The 21,048-nt window shown below is 43.7% G+C and overlaps 1 protein-coding gene across 2 annotated transcripts; it reads left to right on the top strand.

Annotated features, from left to right (window-relative positions):
• The first annotated feature begins 277 nt into the window (after positions 1–277).
• On the top strand, positions 278–20,683 carry keap1b (kelch-like ECH-associated protein 1b). Of its 2 annotated transcripts, none has more exons than XM_038979028.1 (9): positions 278–405; positions 8,206–9,657; positions 10,524–10,625; positions 11,819–12,064; positions 13,577–13,873; positions 14,565–14,944; positions 16,815–17,020; positions 17,306–17,482; positions 18,459–20,683. In XM_038979028.1, the coding sequence occupies exons 2-9, from the start codon at positions 9,451–9,453 to the stop codon at positions 18,734–18,736; spliced, it is 1,893 nt and encodes a 630-aa protein (XP_038834956.1). In that variant the 5' UTR covers positions 278–405; positions 8,206–9,450; the 3' UTR covers positions 18,737–20,683. The 2 variants fall into 2 exon arrangements, with proteins under 2 accessions (XP_038834956.1, XP_038834957.1); XM_038979029.1 differs by lacking the exon at positions 278–405 and adding an exon at positions 1,052–1,073.
• Positions 20,684–21,048: the final 365 nt, after the last annotated feature.

Below are 21,048 nucleotides of genomic sequence, written 5' to 3' on the forward strand. Positions count from 1 at the left end.
ACTCAGTTTTATTGAAAAGTGCATAGCCAGCACTTCATTCAAAGCTGTCTTCCTTATTTCTGTAAAGTGCACACACATTTATTTAACAGATTGTACAATCTCTTCGAATACGGCTTTCTAATATATATTTTTAGAAAATTGGGCTAATTTTGTCAATATTTGATTGTCAGAAACGCGTTTAGAACGTTGCAGAACTAGTCCCGCATCCTTTATTCTAAGAACTCCTCTTCCGTAAAAGTCCCCTCCCTCCGCTCATACTTGTCTATGGAGGCCAGCAGACTCGTATTGAGGCCCACTCTTATTTTGGCAGCGAGAATCAGTTTTGTACAATGCTTAGTCATGGTGAGTTACAGCTTTCCCCCGTTCCTATGTGGCGCACAGACAGCGATGGAACTATTCAGCTATGTGAGTCTATTTTACTATTAAGAAAGCCGATCACGATTGATTTTGAAGATATATAATATTAGTGATTTTGTCGCGAGAATGTTAATGTTCATGAATGATGTTTCCGATTCCAATCGGCAACCTTTTTTCCACGAATCGAGTCGACACCAATAATGCCAGGCAGTTACTGACAGCGAAGCTAATTTTGATTGTCTGACACTGTTTTTCACAGCGTTTGCTTTTAATAGCCGTGGTGTTTTGTTGCTATAGCCTAATAGTACATCGATTGGTTGCCTAATGGTCATATCTGTTGTGAACGAGTAGTGAAGTATTAACGTTAGTGCATGCCAACACTTCAATGTGTTTAGCTATAACTGTTACATGTGTGACTCACCAAGCAAGCTAAATGTATCACTGTAGCCTATTTGTTGGGAAATCGCCATCCCTTTGTCTGAAATCTGTAGCAAAATCATATGGTGCTATATAATTGCGCGGTAAGCACTTTCTTTATGTCCGTTTACATAAGGACTCTTGACTTCTGGGTCATGTTTTGGTACACGCAGTTCCGTAATTTGCTCCCTCATCACAGTCAGCGCTAGTTACAGTCCACGATAAGATGAGTCACTGGCGAAGGCGCATTGCCAGTCTCTATCAATCTTGTTTGAAATAAGCCTTCGTTTTTAATACAGGTGGGCATTGTTTCAGATAGTTTAGGAACGGTTAGGCTACCGGTAGACGATCAGTTTGTCTTTCGTCTAGTGTCAAAATGTGCAATGTCTTTCTCAATTAATTATTTAAGAAGCGCGAGAAAGTTATGGGATCGAGTTACTAGTGTAACTCCGATTAAGCAACAATACAGATTTTCCCAGACAATCCAGCAATTTTGTAGTCTACTTTGTTGCAAGTGCGTATCTCTCATGTCGCACATCAAATTGAAACATATTGTCGTTCTCTGCTAAGTAACGTTATCGTATTTGGCGCGGAGAAAGTGTCCACTTTAGGCCGGGGATTGTAGGCCTGTTGAGGGATAGCTGTAGTGTAAATCCCTGTAACAGGGATATCTTCCATACAGGGTTCCAGCGTGGTCTGCCCAGAAGAGTGTAGCCTATAGACAAATTGACTACGAGGGCAGTTTCTAATTTACAAAGCTGGTCCCATGAATTGCAAAGAGTTATGGGATATTAGAACCCCTTTGTCTTAACGTGTAGGTTGAAGATTATGTTAACTAGCTGGATATATGTTTTTAGTCTTGCATTAGCTTCAATTACAATTTTTCACCAACCTTATGATCTGCTTCAGACCGCATGCGTTCTGCCTAAGCAGCGTAGCTACTATGCTTGAGCTGGTCCCATGGTTGATTCAGAGCGGTAGACCCTCTGCATTATTGCGACTCCATTGTCTGTCTTAACCTTCCTATCTTAAACCTAAGCATGGGTACACTCAAAATGTGACAGTTAGTGGAGGCTCCTCAGGAGTGAATTTCATAAAAATAGCGAAACATTAAAGGTAACCTTTTTAGATAACACTATACTAAATATATTCACGTAAATGGATTAAAACACATTGTTTTGCAATGAAGGTCTGCAGTATCCTCAACAGCACTCTGTAGAGTAGCGCCATGGTGTAACCGGAGGACAGCTAGTTTCCGTCCTCCTCTAGGTACATTGACTTCAATACAAAACCTAGGAGACTCATGGTTCTCACCCCCTTCCATAGACTTACACAGTAATTATGACAACTTCCAGATGAGGTCCTCCAACCTATCAGAGCTCTTGAAGCATGAACTGACATGTTGTCCACCCAAAGGATCAGATAATTAATCTGATACTGGAAGCATAAACTACAGCTAGCTAACACTGCAGTGCAAAAATGTGGTGAGTAGTTGACTCAAAGAGAGAGACAATTTTTGAACAGTTTCATTTCCTAAAAAATGAATAAGCAAGAGCTAACTATATTTTATTGTGTTTTCTCCACTTTCACTTACTTAGTTAGCGAATGCAGCTAGATAGTTTAGCCTACTCAAACATTGCTCAAACAGAGAGGGATGCCATGTTAGCTAGCAGGCTATGACTATCCAACACTGGAACTTTTTTCCAAGTCAAGCTAAGCTTTTGGTTTGATTAATTTATTGCCACCGGAGCTGGCAGGTGTAACTGCTAAACTGCTTGCTGACTGTACTGCATGATTTGTAGCGATTACTATGCTTTAGTTCTAGTAGCTATGTTGTTTATGAGTATGATGTTAGCTAATATGGTGACAAAGATGTAGGCTGTGTGTAGCTGTTATGATGGTTTGGAAGTTTTTTTCCGCCTGGTCACAGACAGCTGATGTGTTGTGCACTGAAGTCCACAAACAAAGGGGAAAAATTGAGAGGAGGAGAGCGCGAAGATGTGAGAAGGAATTAACAAGCAAAGTGATCATGCTGATTGTATGTGGCTGCTATGAAAGTGAACTGTGTTTGCATGTGGTCAGGGGAGTATTCATTCTGCCGATTCTGTTGATAAACGTTTCTTAAACAGAAACAAACTAAATGGGTTTAACACATGAATTTCTCCAATAGAAACTCTCATTTGCAACTGCTGGACTAATGATTACACCCTAAATCAGCTAGATGCAGGCAAGAGAGTGCAAGGCGGTATTCAATGTGTCAATGTCTGTAACCTTGATTACTCAAATTTTTCTCTCAACTTGTGCACCTATGTTGTAAACTTTCATTCATAGGCTAGGTTGTAGCAACCTCATGATGGGTATAGGGGAAATTTGAGTATCGTGTAGTAACCGAAACCTATCAATGTTACATTGAGCTGGGTGAATGGAATGTGAATAGCAGTCATCCAATATGCTGTAATAGAAATAAGGCTATGCTCATTAAAAAAAATCGTCCTCCCTCATATTAAATGGCACCGACAGCCACTGCTGCCAGTCCACCCATTATGACTTGAATGGGGACGCCCGTTCTATTCATTCTATTTCTATGGTACCACCACAAGTCATGGGACCGATATTAGCTTTTTCTGCGCATAATGTTCAAATCATTTATAAGTGACTTTGTTGAGCTTCACAATCAATTTGAGATATTTTCCCATGATGTGAATGGGATTTGTGCCACAAATACTGAAACGTTAGCATGTGGAACCAGTGCCAGGGAAACTAAACCGAAGCATGAATTGCTGTAATAACTTGTCCATAGACTGCTTACAGGGTAAGGAAACCATTGTGTCATTTTATAATTTGGATCAACTATCCCTTTAATGATTTCCCTTGTACCTATTGCTGCGTTCTTGTGCTAGTCGGATCAAAGAAACTGACATTTCCGACTTGTTAACTGCTTGAACGCGGCACGTGTATAACTACAACCAGTTAGCAAGTCGGAAATTGTAGAGTTTCCTAGTTCCGACTAGCACGTGAACGCGGCATATGTTTGTCCTTTGTAACTGCAGGCTTTTCTTTGGGTGCTGAAATCTGTTGTTTTTGATTAAAAACTTAATTTTATGTGAAGTCTGTCAAATTGCACCCCGTAATCCAGTTTTTCAATGGAGTAGGAAGTTACGACTTCAAGCATGCACCACCACACGATACTTTTATAAATATCCATTCTTTAACGCTAACTGTGTACCTGTGCTTGTCCTGATTGTAATAGAGTTGTCAGTTGAATTTAGAATGCATATTTTGATAAAATTGCATTCTCTACGCCCGCTTCCAAAACTGAAAGTCTGTCCTGCCATGATGGGCTGCTCCTTCTCAGTTAACAAATAGCTCCCTTGACAGGGTTCATGTAAAATGCTACTTTTATCAAAAAATACAGATTTTAGTAAACAAAGAAAAGCTTGCAGCTACACAGAACAAACATAGGTTCAAGGAAAAAATTAAAGAATTGACATTTTTACAAGTATTGACTGATGGTGGCTCGATGTAGTTGGAGGTAGCCTACAGTCCACCTACACTCGTCTAAACTCCATCGAGATGTACACTGAGTGTACAAAACATTAAGAGCACCTGCTCTTTCCACGACAGATGGACCAGGTGAAAACTATGATCCCATATTGATGTTGCTTGTTAAATCCACTTCAGTCAGTGTAGATGAAGGTTAAAGACCAGAAGCATTTTTAAGCTTTGAGACAATTGAGACATGGATTGTTGTGTATGTGTGACATTCAGAGGGTGAATGGGCAAGACCAAAAGATTTAAGTGCCTTTGAACGGGGTATGGTAGTAGGTTTGTGTCAAGAACTGCAATGCTGTTGGGTTTTTCACGCTCAACAGTTTCCCGTGTGTATTAAGAATGGTCCACCACCCAAAGGACATCCAGCCAACTTGACCAATGCTTCTCACAGTTTTGTCAACATGGGCCAGCATCCTGTGGAACACTTTTGACACCTTGCTTCGACAAATTATGGCTGTTCTGAGGGCAAACGGGCAAATCAATATTAAGGTGTTCTTAATGTGTTGTGCACTCAGTGTATATATCATCGTTGAGTAAACTCCGCTAGTTGAGGGGGTGAGTTCTTCCATGATGAGTACACTATGTGAGTTGTCAGAGTCAGTGAGCAACAGGCTACTATTAAACTGTGACATTTCTTTCCCAAGGAACTGTGAGGGATAGGCCTTCCATGAGATTTCACACAACAAAGACACAATATAGGTCTACTTACCACTAGGCCTACTACTGCTGCTGTGTAGCCTACATGTAGGAGTTATACCTAGATCTCCTCGTTAAGCTACAACTCCTACATCTCCTCGTTAAGCTACAACTCCTACATCTCCTCGTTAAGCTACAACTCCTACATCTCCTCGTTAAGCTACAACTCCTACATCTCCTCGTTAAGCTACAACTCCTACATCTCCTCGTTAAGCTACAACTCCTACATCTCCTCGTTAAGCTACAACTCCTACATCTCCTCGTTAAGCTACAACTCCTACATCTCCTCGTTAAGCTACAACTCCTACATCTCCTCGTTAAGCTACAACTCCTACATCTCCTCGTTAAGCTACAACTCCTACATCTCCTCGTTAAGCTACAACTCCTACATCTCCTCGTTAAGCTACAACTCCTACATCTCCTCGTTAAGCTACAACTCCTACATCTCCTCGTTAAGCTACAACTCTCACATCTCCTCGTTAAGCTATATTTCCTAGTTAAGCTACAACTCCTACATCTCCTCGTTAAGCTATAATGGGTAACTATACATTCCTACAATGCAGTGCCTTTTCTTACCCCAGGAAATATCACTTCTTCTTTAGTGTAAAATGTGGAATCCAAAAGGATTTAAATATAAGGTCAGGTGTCCTTTTACCTTAAACACAAAAATATGCATATTAAAACTGAATTGTAATGCATTTGGAACTGTTTTCTTAGTGGATGTAGGTGTTTTGCCATGTCTCTGGGTGTTATTCGTCAACTTCCACAATAAATATAAGCCATAAAATAATTAATCTTTCTTCATTATTTTATAGTCCTAGTTAAATTCTCTCAACAATGTTTTTTTCATAATTATTTTATTAAAGATTGTCTGTGTATCCCTGATATAGTTTGTTGTAATTCTCCATTTAAGAAAACAACCCCTTAATTTATTTGGTGAGAAAACAACAAAGCTAAATAAATATAAACACCCAGTTGGATCTATTTGTCCATGTTTCATGTTAGTCTGTATGTCCAACTCATAAATGTCCACCCTGTTAGGCTAAATTATAGAGAGAATTTACCACATTTCAAAAGCTTAAAATATATTTGATAGAGAAGTAGAAGTCATTTAAGCTCAATCTTGCTCACTCACAGTGCGATGGCTAATTTAGGCTCAACATTTCCACCCGGTTAGGTTCCACCCTGTTAGGATTATGCGCCTAACCGGTTAAAAAATGATAATAATTAAGTGCCTGAGCTTGACCAATATGTTTATCTGAAAGTCAAAAGTCCTTTTTCTGAACTTTTTCCTTTTTCCAAAGTTACGAGGTCCAAAAGGCACTGCATTGTAGGAATGGCCCAACTTGACTTTAGTTAGGCCTACACACTGTAATAATATATCAGTGTCCAATGTAAGCATTGTCTTCTTTACAGAGAATGGTCCAACCACATAATATTAGTCTAATCTTGGTTTCACTTCAGAGAGTTGTACAGGATTTCATGTAATATAGAGGGAGGGTAGTATAATTACCTAGATAGAACTGTAGGTAGGCAGACCATACAACTAAGGTTGCGCCCAAATGGCACCCTATTCCCTACACTTTTAGAAAAAAAAGAGTTCCAAAAGGGTTATTCGGCTGTCCCCATAAGATAACCTGTTTTTGGTTCCAGGTAGAACACTTTTGGTTCCAAGTATAACCGTTTTGGGTTTCATGTAGCTCTCTTTCCACAGAGAGCAATACATGGAACCCAACATGGTTATACGTGGAACCAACAAGGGTTCTTCAAAGTGTTCTCTTATGGGGACAGTCGAAGAACCCTTTTAGGTTCTAGATGGCACCTTCTTTTCTAAGAGTTTACATAGTGCACTACTACTAGAGTCCTATAAGCCCTGGTCAAAAGTAGTGCATTATATAGGGAATAGGGTGCCATTTGGGAGGCATGTAGAACAGGTTGGCCATATAACTTGTCCTCCAGCCCTTCAGTTCAGCCAGTCAGTTCTCTTATCTACTTGTACAGGTAATCATTATGTGCAAAATGTAACATTGCAGTTATGTTACCCACTCAGGCCAGAGCAGCTGCAATAACACGATAACAATTGTTGCTGAGTAACTATGACTCTCTATAGTGACTTTTGTATTGGCCTAGTTGTGAATGGACAGGCTTAACACCTGTATAGCCTGTAGCGTACTTATTCGAGTGTGTGTGTGTGTGAGAGAGAGAGAGGCTATTTTCCTACTCTCCACTGCTGTAGCCAGATTGGTCACAGGACAGTCCAGGGAGAAAAAAACACTCAGTCACGATGACTAATTCAATTCTGTCCTAATTCAAGTCACTCACTCTGTCTTCCTCAGTACATCACTGGGATCAGACTCTCGACTAGTGGTTGGGCTATCTTACCCACTCCCCGCCAGACCTGGGTTCAGACTCTTTTACAAATCTTTCAAATACGTTGAGCATTTGCTCTAGTCTGCCTGAAGAGCCAGATGGGTGGGGTTTGTACTTTTGAGACATCTCTATTGGTTCCATTGCAGCAGGTACGCTCAATCAAGCACAGATGCAGTATTTGAAATGCTTTCTAATGGTATTTGAACCCAGGTCTGGTGGGAGGGGGGGACTCTGCATTCCCTTGTGTGGAATCTGTGGAGACACCCAAGCTCTCCTAGAGCTGTGATGTTGTCTAAAAGCACGTTGGCTCTAGTCACAGTGACTAAGAGAAACTGTGACCCCTCCCAAGAGGATTCATGGGTGTGACTGTAAACTCTTTGATTACCTTAAAGGTATATCTATCTACGTTGTATATCTCTTTCTGTTCTAGGACAGTCCTTTGTTCTGACTGGAGTGATTGAGGTTGGATGGCTTCGGGATGTTATTTAGCTGAGTCATTCGCTTGTCATATAACATGCTAAATCACTCTCGAAAATGAAAGTTCTAGCTCCAGACTGCTATCTGTTTTGATCAGACATGGAAATAAGTGCTAAAAACAAATTAAAGGAAGATGGTGAGCAAGCTATGAAGGGAAAATACGGACATTTTGGTGCAGGTACAGCCAACTAGCGCAAAAATATTATTTAAATATTGTCAGTATGATAAAGTATATCCCGATATGTAAATGTATTGATTTCTTTCCCCCATCACTATTAGATAAACCCTATCCACCCTAACACCTAACTGTCCTGTCTTTTCTCTCTTCTCTTCTAGTTGCCAACAGCGCCCAGACCTTCCCAGTAAATACAACAGTGCAATTTGAGATTCCAGAGCGGGGCGACTTCTGGGAAAGCTTCTAGAGTGGAGCAACTGATCAACCAAACTAAACTGAGCCCCCCCTCATTCCTGAATCCTCAGGGCTGCTAGCTTACGCTGACGACATTTTTGGCACCTGCTCTTTTTTTCTCTCTACAGAGTTTAGGAGTTTACACCCCTCTACTACCCTATCCTTGTCCCTCTTCTACCCAACTCTGGGCAGAAGTGGAGCTAGCTCCATGAGCTAAGTCCTGATTATAATTATGACCACCATTTAAGATGCAGTAGTATATCAGTGTCTGTTTTTTGGGCCTCAGAGCAAAAAATGGATAAGCAAGTTTTGACCTGCGATCGCTTATCTTCACAGGCAAAACATTTTTCAGTTGGAAATTGATTTCCTGTGGATGCTTGAAATAACTTCACTTAAAAAAAAGACAACTTCTGAACGGAGTAGTTGGACTTGAGAGAAGATGTCAGAGTACTAGACACATCTGTCTGTTTTTCTGACTGTTGCTGACTCTCTCCTTTGTTCAGAAAGTTCCCCTTTAGGAGAAAAACATATCAACAAGCGGACGTGAATAACAGTAATTTCCCTAATGCGTCTTTTCGGACTTGCTGCATACTTCCTGCCGTAAAGACCATTACATCTTGCTGTTCCTTTAATTAAAAGACAAGAGAAGAGAAGTTTACTCAAGGGCAGGTGGGAGAGAATCTAGAACACTGGTTTGAATGATGCCATAAATCGTGGTGGATTACGATTGGCCTGGTTATAACATACATAACCATGACTGGCAGTTCATGTAGAAGTATTTTTTTTAGTTTTACAATAGCACCTGAATGTGCACTATGGCTGGGCTTGTGGAATAAGTAAGACTGTACGAAAAACTCTTATAGACACAATGGCTGGAATTGAGGAGTAAGGGCTAAGAAACCGTCTTTTGAACCTTTTCTAAGAAAGCCGATTTGGTACTCTCTGAACTCTATAGTCACAGACATACATTCAACCAAAAAAACAACAAAGACCCTAGGAAAAGGGTCCTAACCTTCTACAATCCCTCCCTAGCTCCTCCAGTTTTCAACATTTCCCTTGTCTCCTTGCCCCTCAGTGAGCAAGGATGTCTGGCAGTAGTCACTCCCAACACTGTTCTTAGTTGTTGTCACAGCTTCAACAGAAGCACCAGGACGGATCCTTGGTCAGTCAGGATGTCTAATGAGTGCCCGACGGAGTGCAAGGCGGTGGTGACGCCGTCGACGCGCAACGGCCACCGCGTCTTCAGCTACACTCTGGAGAGCCACACGGCGGCCGCCTTTGCCATCATGAACGAGCTGCGGCTGGACGGCCAGCTGTGCGACGTGACGCTTCGCGTGTGCTACAACGACCTGGAGGCCGTGGACTTCGTGGCACACAAGGTGTGTAGCATTGTGTCAATAACGGTTATGCTATGGATGGAGTCTGGTGTAGCGGTAATGCTCCTGACTTCGGACTACTCGTGCCCCCTTGGCGACAGGGGGGGTCTGTGCCCTTCTCTTCTAGTCCTCATGCTTTGTCTATCCCCAGATTTGTTTCTAACACGTTTCTCTCTGTGAAACTCCCCCCCAAAATGTCGGGAAAAAATTATGTTTGGCACTCTGATCTTTAAAGCTCCAATGCAGCTGTTTTTATCTCAAATCGTTTCTGGGTAACAATTAAGGACCTTACTGTGATTGTTTTCAATTAAAATTGTAAAAAATAAACAATAATAGCTTCCTAGCAAAGAGCAATTTCTCAAGCAAGAATTTTGATAGGACTGTCTGGGAGTAATCTGAATGGGGAGGGGAAAACTGAAAATTAGCTGTTATTTGCAGAAAGGTTTGGAACTCTCTTTCTTATTGGTCTGTTAACGTGATGTCACCAGGCAGGCCAAAACTCCATCAAACAGCTCTTACACTAAAAGGGCATTATCATAATTTTCACAATTTCACATAATTTTCACAATTTCACAGTATTATTCCAACTTCAGTGTGGAAATGTATATAAAACACAGGAAAATTATGTTTTTGACAGCACTTGACCTTAAAAAACAAACAAATATATATAAATAAAATGGTTATGCTAGTGATTTCAGGGGACCTTTAAAACCATCTTGTGAAAGAGGAGTGCATGGTGATCTCGGGGAATCTCATAACACATTGGAAAAGTTGATTAACAGATATATTGCTTCATTGAATTGTTTGTACACGGTAGGAGCCCTACTTTTCTATGTTTGAGATATCAAGCTGACAGTTCACGTCTACAGGTGGTGCTGGCATCGTCCTCTCCGGTCTTCAGAGCCATGTTCACCAACGGCCTGAAGGAGTGTGGGATGGAGGTGGTGCCCATCGAGGGGATACACCCCCGGGTGAGTGTTACAACACATTTTTATAAGACTTGCCACAGGCATGTAATAAACCTTTCTAACTGTTGGCCTAAAGTAAAGTGTTAACCAATTCTATTGAAACCAACTGTATTTTCATGTGAGAATCGGTGAGTAATAGTAGTGAACACTGGATAGATGAGGGAGACCTGCGTAAGTAGGAGGGTGGGAAGACCGCCTTTCATCCAGGCGTGTCAGTAGAGCTAGACTTTTAGAAATCCCAGTTGTAATTATCCACGTTGCATTCAGGATAGGAAGGCAGTCACTCCACGTTTTCCTACGAGGGACCAAAGATTGACTCCATAAGAAAGACAGTTGTATTTCAGTGGTAAAAATACGCGCTCGCACGCACACACCTGCTTTTATCGCTGGCTTCTTTGTTCCAGCTGGTGCGTACAACCCCACTGAGTTAGCTCCGAGATCGTAATCATGCCGCTGCCTTTAGACAAGCAGACACACACAGACACACCAAGCTCACAGAGAGTGCAGGATTAGCCATGTTGACTAATGAGGGAACTGATAAACCAGCAGCTCTCTGACTGCTCTCTGTCATAGGCTAACTCAGAACTGTGCCACACTGCCACGGCTTTGATAGTATTTATTGTGTTACTGTTTTTGTTTGCGATTGTCTTACTTTTTAACTCTGCATTGTTGGGAAAGGGCTCGTAACTAAGCATTTCACGGTCAAGTCTACACCTGTTGTATTCAGCGCATGTGACAAATACAATTTGATTCGATCGGTTTTATTTGATTGTGTAGTTCCTCAGTACTGAGGCAGATTGTGTCAGTCTGGACCCTCATGCAACAATAATGATGTAAATGAATCAACCCCTTCCTGTCTCTTCTAACTGTTCTAACTACTCTCGTCTCATTCTCTCTCACCTGCCCTCCACTCTCTTTTCCATCTGTCCCATCTCTTCTCTCCATCTCCAATCTTTTCTCTTCCTTTCCCTCTCTGCAAATCCCTCCTTCTCTCTCTCCACATCCCTCCTTCTCTCTCTCCACATCCCTCCTTCTCTCTCTCCACATCCCTCCTTCTCTCTCTCCACATCCCTCCTTCTCTCTCCACATCCCTCCTTCTCTCTCTCCACATCCCTCCTTCTCTCTCTCTACATCTCTCCTTCTCTCTCTCCACATCCCTCCTTCTCTCTCTCCACATCCCTCCTTCTCTCTCTCAGGTGATGGGCAGGTTGATAGAGTTTGCCTACACGGCCAGCATCTCTGTGGGGGAGAAGTGTGTGATCCACGTCATGAACGGCGCCGTCATGTACCAGATCGACAGCGTGGTCAAGGCCTGCTGCGACTTCCTGGTTACGCAGCTGGACCCTAGCAACGCCATCGGCATAGCCAGCTTCGCCGAGCAAATCAGCTGCACGGAACTCCATCAGAAAGCTCGGGAATATATCTACATGAACTTCAGCCAGGTATGTGGTGTAGATACTGTCTTCTGGGTTTTAGCAAATATCTACTTCCCCAGGGTCGGATGACCTCATGGATACTATTTTTATGTCTCTGCATCTAGTATGAAGGAAGTTGGAGGTAGTTTCGCAAGCCAATGCTAACAAGCATGTTATGACCTCTAATATTCTTCATACTGGACACAGAGACATACAATGGTATCCACGAGTTCATCTGACTCTGGGGATGTAGATAACAAGCTTCATCGCCAACATCCCGAAGTATCCTTTTAAAACACACACATCCAGTTAGCTTTCCCCCCTCATAACTGATTCAGGATCAGCTTTGCCTAACCTCGTCCTTTGGGTTTTGCGATTCTCCAAACCATAGAGGTAGAATCCTTTTAAACTCATGAGGGGAGTGAACAAGTACACACTTCGGAGAGAATGATAGTCTCTTTTCTCCCCACGAGTTGGAAAAGTCCAGTATCCAGAGCATGCTCACTGTTGATGGTACGAAGTGTTTCACCATGACACTTTGCTCCTTGACCTTTCGATATGTCCTATGGGTTTTCCCAGGAAATGACCACGTCGCCTGACTCCGATCAGTTGAAATAATTCAAGCAGATACTGTGCGTCTCTCCTTATCTTCATTTGATATGGATGAGTCATTCAGTCAACCTTATCGTTAGTTTCACCGTCACCGTCAGGCCATTCAGCTGCTATACAGATGAATGGCTTTTCTCAGATCTGTAGTCCCTTCCTGTAATTGGTGTCTTTGAAAAGCCAGAGACCGTTTCCTCAAGTGACTCGCTGTGTTTAGTTAAGGGAAACGTCAAGGCTTTGCTAGGGTGGAGCACCACCACCTGCACCACAGTGTGTCATCACTGAGCAAATAGTCTCAGCTGTTACTGTACACCATCTTCGTTTCTGTTCTGCTTTGGCCCTTGGTGAACACTCAACATGAATAATCATACTATTGTGTGGTAGTGGGTTAGGTGAGTGTGTGTTGGGTTAGTTTTGTGCGTGAGTTGGGTGAGTCGTGTGGAATCAGAGCGTTGTGTGGGCGGGCTCATGGGGGTTTACCTGTATGTTCAATGTACAGGCAGTCAGTCTGCATGACTTCACAGGGAGTCAGACTGAAACTGTTACCATGGAAGAGCTGGTTGGCTGGCTGGTTAACAGGGAGAGATGTCTTATATATATTCTGCAAAGATCACTATCTCTCTCTCTCTCTCTCTCACACACACACACACACACACACACACACACACACACACACACACACACACAACCAAAAGAATGATCATGAGTCATAATAAGATGAATACCAAAGGTGTACTGTGTGATTCAGTGTACTCCATTGAATAAAAATGTTTTCAAAATGCTTCGTTACTCCCCTTTTTAATTCTAGAAGCCTAACAATTGCCCAGGCACCATATCCAATAATTCCTGGTTATTCTCCATGACTTCATTTTAGACTGGCAACCAAGTGATGCTTTTCTTAGAACAGTCTCTTTTCCTCCTCCTCACCTGTAGGTGGCGACCCAGGAGGAGTTCTTCAACCTCTCCCAATGCCAGCTGGTCACTCTCATCAGCCGCGACGAACTCAACGTGCGCTGTGAGTCGGTGGTCTTTCAGGCTTGTGTGGCGTGGGTCCGGTACGACCGGGAGAACCGGCGGCCCTACGTCCAGGCCCTGCTCCAGGCCGTGCGGTGCCACTCCCTCACCCCACACTTCCTCCAAGCCCAGCTGCAGTCTCTGGAGTGGGACGACCAGTGTAAAGACTACCTGGCTCAGATCTTCCAGGACCTCACCCTCCACAAACCCACCAAGGTGAGATGGTTGGTTGGTATTTTGTGTAAAATAAAATGTTTACAGTTAAAGTTCAAAAGTTCCACCCTCCATTGTTTCTGATGTGCATCAATGACCTTGCTGCTGTATCTAGCACTTAACGTTCAATACTGATGCCAAGAACCTTGATTAAATAAAGTTTTTAAAAAACTACAAAGCCGGCCTCCCGAGTGGCGCAGCGGTCTAAGGCACTGCATCGCAGTGCTTGAGGCGTCACTACAGACCCGGGTTCAATCCCAGGCTGTGTCACAACCGGCCGTGACCGGGAGTCCCATAGGACGCCGCACAATTGGCCCAGCGTCGTCCAGGTTAGGGGAGGGTTTGGCCGGGGGGGGGGCTTTACTTGGCTCATTGCTCTCTCCTTGTGGCGGGCCGGGCGCCTGCAGGCTGACTTCGGTCGTAAGTTGAACAGTGTTTCCTCCGACACATTGGTGAAGCTGATTTCCGGGTGGGTGTTGTAAGCGGGCTGGTGTTAAGGAGCGTGGTTTGGTGGGTCATCGACCTTCGCCTCTCCAGAGCCCGTTGGGGAGTTGCAGCGATGAGACAAGATCGGAATTGATATTGGGAGGGAAAAAAGGGGATTAAAAAATATCAAAAATATTTCCAATGTATTTTTCTCCAAGGTAATCTCCTGATGGATCAATTGATTGATACATTTATGTGGTCCTCCTAGGTGATCTCGTGCCGCACGCCCAAAGTGCCCCAGCTCATCTACACAGCAGGGGGATACTTCCGTCAGTCCCTGTCCTATCTGGAAGCCTACAACCCCTGTACTGGGGCCTGGCTGAGGCTAGCTGACCTTCAGGTCCCCCGGAGTGGCCTGGCTGCCGTGGTCATCTCTGGGCTGTTCTACGCTGTCGGAGGAAGGAACAACGCTCCTGACGGGAATATGGACTCAAACACGTTGGATTGTTATAATCCCATGAACAACTGCTGGTTGCCTTGTGCTCCCATGAGTGTACCCAGGAACAGGATAGGAGTGGGGGTGATTGACGGGATGATCTATGCTGTCGGAGGGTCGCATGGATGTATTCATCATAACAGCGTGGAGAGGTTCGTAGAACTGAGATCTGATTGGGAGGTTTGATGAAGGGAGCGGGAGTTGCGTTTTTATGTCCTTAGGTTGGGGTTATGATTGGTTAGGTATGTAGGATTGGAACAGTGCCCTTTGCGCCATAGGACTTGGTATTTTCTGTCCGGAGAAAAGTGATGTTATACAAGGAAGTAAACTCAGCAAAAAAAGAAACGGCCCTTTTTCAGGAACCTGTCTTTCAAAGATAATTTGTAAAAATCCAAATAACTTCACAGCTCTTCATTGTAAAACGTTTAAACACTGTTTCCCATGCTTGTTCAATGAACCATAAACAATTAATGCACATGTGGAACGGTCGTTAAACTAACAGCTTACAGACGGTAGGCAATTAAGGTCACAGTTATGAAAACGTATGACACTAATGAGGCCTTTCTACTGACTCTGAAAAACACCAAAAGAAAGATGCCCAGGGTTCCTGCTCATCTGCGTGAATGTGCCTTAGGCATGCTGCAGGGAGGCATGAGGACTACAGATGTGGCCAGGGCAATAAATTGCAATGTCCGTACTGTGAAACGCCTAAGACAGGGAGACAGGACGGACAGCTGATCGTCCTCGCAGTGGCAGACCACGTGTAACAACACCTGCACAGGATCGGTACATCCGAACATCACACATGCGGGACAGGTAGAGGATGGCAACAGCAACTGCCCGAGTTACACCAGGAACGCACAATCCCTCCATCAGTTCTCAGACTGTCCGCAATAGGCTGACAGAGGCTGGACTGAGGGCTTGTAGGCCTGTTGTAAGGCAGGTCCCCACCAGACATCACCGGCAACAATGTCGCCTATGGGCACAAACCCACTGTCGCTGGACCAGACAGGACTGGCAAAAAGTGCTCTTCACTGACAAGTCGCGGTTTTGTCTCACCAGGGGTGATGGTCGGATTCGCGGTTATCGTCGAAGGAATGAGCGTTACACCAAGGCCTGTACTCTGGAGCGGGATCGATTTGGAGGTGGAGGGTCCATCATGGTTTGGGGCGGTGTGTCACAGCATCATCGGACTGCGCTTGTTGTCATTGCAGGCAGTCTCAACGCTGTGCGTTACAGGGAAGACATCCTCCTTCCTCATGTGGTACCCTTCCTGCAGGCTCATCCTGACATGACCCTCCATCATGACAATGTCACCAGCCATACTGCTCGTCCTGTGCGTGATTTCCTGCAAGACAGGAATGTCATTGTTGACCATGGCCAACGAAGAGCCCAGATCTCAATCCCATTGAGCACGTCTGGGACATGTTGGATCGGAGGGTGAGGGCTAGGGCCATTCCCCCCCAGAAATGTCCGGGAACTTGCAGGTGCCTTGGTGGAAGAGTGGGGTAAAATCTCACAGCAAGAACTGGCAAATCTGGTACAGTCCGTGTGGAGGAGATGCACTGCAGAACTTAATGCAGCTGGTGGCCACACCAGATACTGACTGTAACTTTTGATTTTGACCCCCCCCCCCCCCCCCCCCTTTGTTCAGGGACACATTATTCAATTTCTGTACATGTCTGTGGAACTTGTTCAGTTTATGTCTCAGTTGTTGAATCTTGTTATGTTCATACAAATATTTACACATGTTAAGTTTGCTGAAAACAAACGCAGTTGACAGAGAGAGGACATTTCATTTTTTGCTGCGTTTATATACAGGACATATTTTTTTATCTCAAGGAAAGTATTTGTTGTTTGTGCCTAAAAATAAACTAGGAAGAAATTACTTTGTCACGATTTTCCAACCTCACACTAAATATAGTCCAGTTGGTTGATTTTGTGGGCGTGTATCTCTATCCTGCTCCGCAGGTTTTGTCAGTGTGTTTGACTGACAGTGTCTGTCTGTCCCCTCCTCCTCAGGTATGACCCAGACAGGGACCAGTGGCACCTGGTGGCCCCCATGTTGACGCGGCGTATTGGGGTGGGCGTGGCGGTCATCAACCGGCTGCTGTACGCGGTGGGCGGGTTCGACGGAACACACCGCCTCTCCTCCTCAGAGTGTTATAACCCAGAGAGGGATGAGTGGAAGAGCATGGCTGCCATGAACACTGTGCGCTCTGGGGCAGGTGAGGAGCAAAGGGAGCACACTGACTTTGGACAGAATTTACGGTTTGATTCTCTACCCTTCTCTCGACGTGTGTACTTATACGCCCCTTCATTTATTTAAAAGGCATGGACAGGAATATGGTAGAGACTCTCCAGCCGTGTTTGCACAAATCCAATGTTTTCAAATTGATTTTAAATGCACTTTTCTGGGTGAAGGGGGGAGATTCAGAGTGAAACCTGTGTGTAGGCCTAAAGTCCCACCTGTGTCAAGAAGGCCCTTCTAATAATGAACTTTGACCCATCAGGTGTGTGTGCGCTGGGGAACCGTATCTACGTGTTGGGGGGCTACGACGGCACCAACCAGCTGAACACAGTGGAGCGCTACGATGTTGAGACTGACACCTGGAGCTTTGCCGCCTCCATGAGGCACCGGCGCTCTGCCCTGGGGGTCACCGCGCACCATGGGAAGATCTATGTACTGGGTGGGTATTGTAAAAGGTTCCACTGCAACAATGCTTTAGCGTAATTATGAGTCATTTGCTTCGGGGGCAAGAATTCTTTCTTTGAACACCGTAAACAAAGCCCTGGAGCCCCAAATACCCATGTTGTTTTAGCTAATACATTATGACAGAATCAACCCCCATACGATGTGCAGTATTTAGTACTACAGTGTTTAGGACACGTTTAGTTGTCCAGTGTCGAAGTGACATAGAGAGAGCATATCTTATTGTTTTTATTGATTTATTTTGTTGCATTTTTATTGATCATTTGATCATTTGTTGAGAGACGTATCTGGTGGTGACTCATGGGAGGACAGGACTGATTATGGCAAGTCATTATATTTGTCAGCTAGCTCCATTTGAATGATGCAGCAGCAACACCTGGTAAACAGCATCGGCTTTTTGGCCTCCTGCTCTGGTTCCTAGAGGGAAGTGGACTGCGGCGTGAGGTGATGCAGAGGCTCGCCTCGTAGGGCGCTATTCAGGACTACTGCTGAGGTGTGGTGGTCTTATTTGCGCTTTTACAGTCCCCGAAGCATGACCCAGGTGGGTGCTACATTTCAGTAGTGGATGATCCAGCCTGATCTAGAGAGGAGGAGCTGTGAGCATCGACAGACAACGAGGTACTTGATGAAGAGTTCCATGGCCTGTCTGTCAGATGTCTCTACCTCCCTGCCTGGCTTCCATCAATGCTTCCTCCGGCCATAATACTACCTTTCTGAACTGCCCATGATGAAAGACCATCGCCCAATAACTACCAGATCCTCCTACATTTTTTTTTTGTTAAATTGTTGTTGTTGTTTTTTTAAAGCAACTTTGCGATTCAACGTGTAATGAAAAGACCTATATAAAATACATGTATTATTATTTACATTTGAGATACAATTCTCATATGTTATAAAAGTGTTATAAATCCCATCCTATGTCCTAAAGAGTGCTTCTCCTCTCCGTTCTACAGGAGGTTATGACGGGAACACGTTCCTGGACAGCGTGGAGTGTTATGAACCGGAGACGGACACGTGGTCGGAGGTGACCCGCATGATGTCGGGCCGCAGTGGCGTGGGCGTGGCCGTTACCATGGAGCCCTGCCAAAAGGACCTGGCCCAGTGTCTGAAGCATGAGAGGACGGAGGTCACTGGCGGTTGTGAGGGTGTTAGTTTGGGGTGTTCAGGGACAGGAGGGGACTCTGGATCGTACCATAACTCCAGACACGGTGCCTTCGGCAAGGGGACTTGAGTCGGACGCTCTCCAACATCCCTGGCTCAGTCCTCTTCAGTCCTCAGTCTTCCATGGAAAGGCGCCCCCGCCTTGAATAGAAGACAGAAACACAGGTCTTCTGAAAAACACAAGATCTCAGAGGCCCTCCCTAGCCATGTTGGTTTCACACAACTTCAGTCATATGTGACAAGTTGTTTAATGATAAATTGTATATAGTTTATGATCTAGCACGTTGATTCACTCACTGTTCCCGCGATAACAATGCAGATGGGCAAAGTCATAGAAATAGGAGTTCTAGATTGTTTAATCTGTTCAAATCTACTTCTATGTGCTCCATCCCATACCACCACAGTAGCACTATAGCTCCCTCTTGGACCAATGTTTCCCTGGTCTACACCAAGAGGAGAAAGGGCTGTACAATGTATTTGAAAGGCTACTAACTAACCTCTGTCTACTAAATTAGTAGTCACTTTTTTTCTATTTCAAGACCAGCCTGTGCAGATAAACCAAATATTTTTGGGAGGGGAAGAAATATACAACATTGCATACCTTCAAACAACAAGAAAGTGTAAGACAAAGTACCTTTTGCTGAGAATTTTCCTGAACAGCAGTAAATGCAAACTTGTAGTGCATTCAAGGTTTAAAAAGGCTTCTAAAGTTTGAATTTTCCACTTAAAAATGTTAGATTTGATTTTACCTAATGAAAAATGGATCAACCCTACACAAAAAATGTCCCTTATTAATTATAATCCACATAATTCACATTTTCTGTTGCTGTAGGATTATTTTCCTACTGTAGCAAACTGGCTCAAATGAAAGATCTTACATCTGTAGTACTTTTGGCAAAGTCTGTGGACAAATGGGGAATTTTAGGGTTTTCCTAATATAAGTGCCATTACTATGCCTGCTGGCATGATTACCACCATCAGTATACAGACCACTCTCTGGTGGCAAGAAAGCACGTTGGTGCTCGGGCTGAGGGTTGGAGACTTAGCCTACAGTGGTCGAAGTAGGCCTAGAGAGCCCCAAGACTGAGTCTAGATACTATCGGCTCAATAGCGTCGCAAACCAATCATAAAGAATATGTGGGACGGGAATGTACTGAAAAGTGTTTAGAGTAGGGAACTCACAAGGACCGCCCATAAGGACAAAGAAGTGTCAATTAATTTTAAAACATTACACACAAATATATCTCCAATCTCCCCCATGCGATTGCTTTTGGGTTTTAACACTCGTACGCACATCTGGCCAAACCACGGGTCAAGTGACCATTGTTGTGCATTAAGTCACATTGATAATGTCACTAAATGGGAAGAAGAGAAAAAAAGGGCGGAGTCCCAAATGGCACCCTATTCCCTATATCGTGCACTATGTTTGACCAGAGCCCTATGGGCCCTTATCAAGAGTAGTGCACTAAATATTTCCTGATGACTCGCACTGAATTCAATTCCGCTGCTCTCTCGATGGAGAAGGAATGTCAGTGGGCCGGAGCCTGCCAAAACTAAATTGGGAATAGAGTGCTATTTAGTACAGGCTACTTAAAGAAATGTATTTGTAACAGCGGTTTAATTAAACTACAAAGGTTTTTTTAAGTGATGTTTTGTACATTGATATTATATTCCAATAGAGTCTTGTACAGAAGAATTTAAGAGCTGAAGTTTTTTATTTATTAATTTTGTCCTTTTTTTCTTGTTTGCTTTGACTGACTACAACGACTTTGTATTAAAATTGGACTCTGATATTGTTTTCCTGCTAATGAGAAGCATGCATTGTATTTAGGCATGCCTGTTGAATGCCTACATTTGTAAAGAAAGGTTGCCTCTTTTGAAAGGGGCTTTTTCCCCTCTTCTTAGTAGTTAAAGAAATATAATAGAATATTTAAAGAAATGCTTTGTACATTTTTCAGCAAACAAACACTGTACAAAACACATTGTATATTAAAATATGTTTATTTTAACAGTGGCATATGTTTGTCGAAATCCCAGTTCTGGGCTCGTATTCACACAGCGTCTGATTTAAAAGTGCTGATATAGGATACGTTTTTGCCTTTTCGATCAAAATGAATAGAGGGGGATCTGAGCCTAGTCTAGCAATACTCCAATTAGCTTTGAGAGAAAGGCACCTGGATCCGGTTCGTTAGAACCAACGATGAACTTGGCCTTACGATACTTTCGGGAAACCGGGCCCTAATCAGGGACTACACAAAGACGGTACAATACGACAATGGGCAGAAACTGCTTCTCTAATAGAAATCCCAGATCACGCTAAATTCATGTGCAGAAACACGTAATCGGTTCTAACGTTCTACTCGCGCCAAACTGCGCAGGCAG

Source organism: Salvelinus namaycush, chromosome 39, assembly GCF_016432855.1.
Source record: "Salvelinus namaycush isolate Seneca chromosome 39, SaNama_1.0, whole genome shotgun sequence".
Taxonomy (NCBI): domain Eukaryota; kingdom Metazoa; phylum Chordata; class Actinopteri; order Salmoniformes; family Salmonidae; genus Salvelinus; species Salvelinus namaycush.

What these genes read in the sequence shown, in the direction of transcription:
- keap1b (XM_038979028.1), top strand. Translation starts at nt 9,451, where the DNA reads ATGTCTAATGAGTGCCCGACGGAGTGCAAGGCGGTGGTGACGCCGTCG. An exon ending in CACTGTGCGCTCTGGGGCAG is followed by an intron (nt 17,021 to 17,305) that starts GTGAGGAGCAAA and finishes TTGACCCATCAG; the next exon opens with GTGTGTGTGCGCTGGGGAAC. An exon ending in TGGGAAGATCTATGTACTGG is followed by an intron (nt 17,483 to 18,458) that starts GTGGGTATTGTA and finishes TCCGTTCTACAG; the next exon opens with GAGGTTATGACGGGAACACG.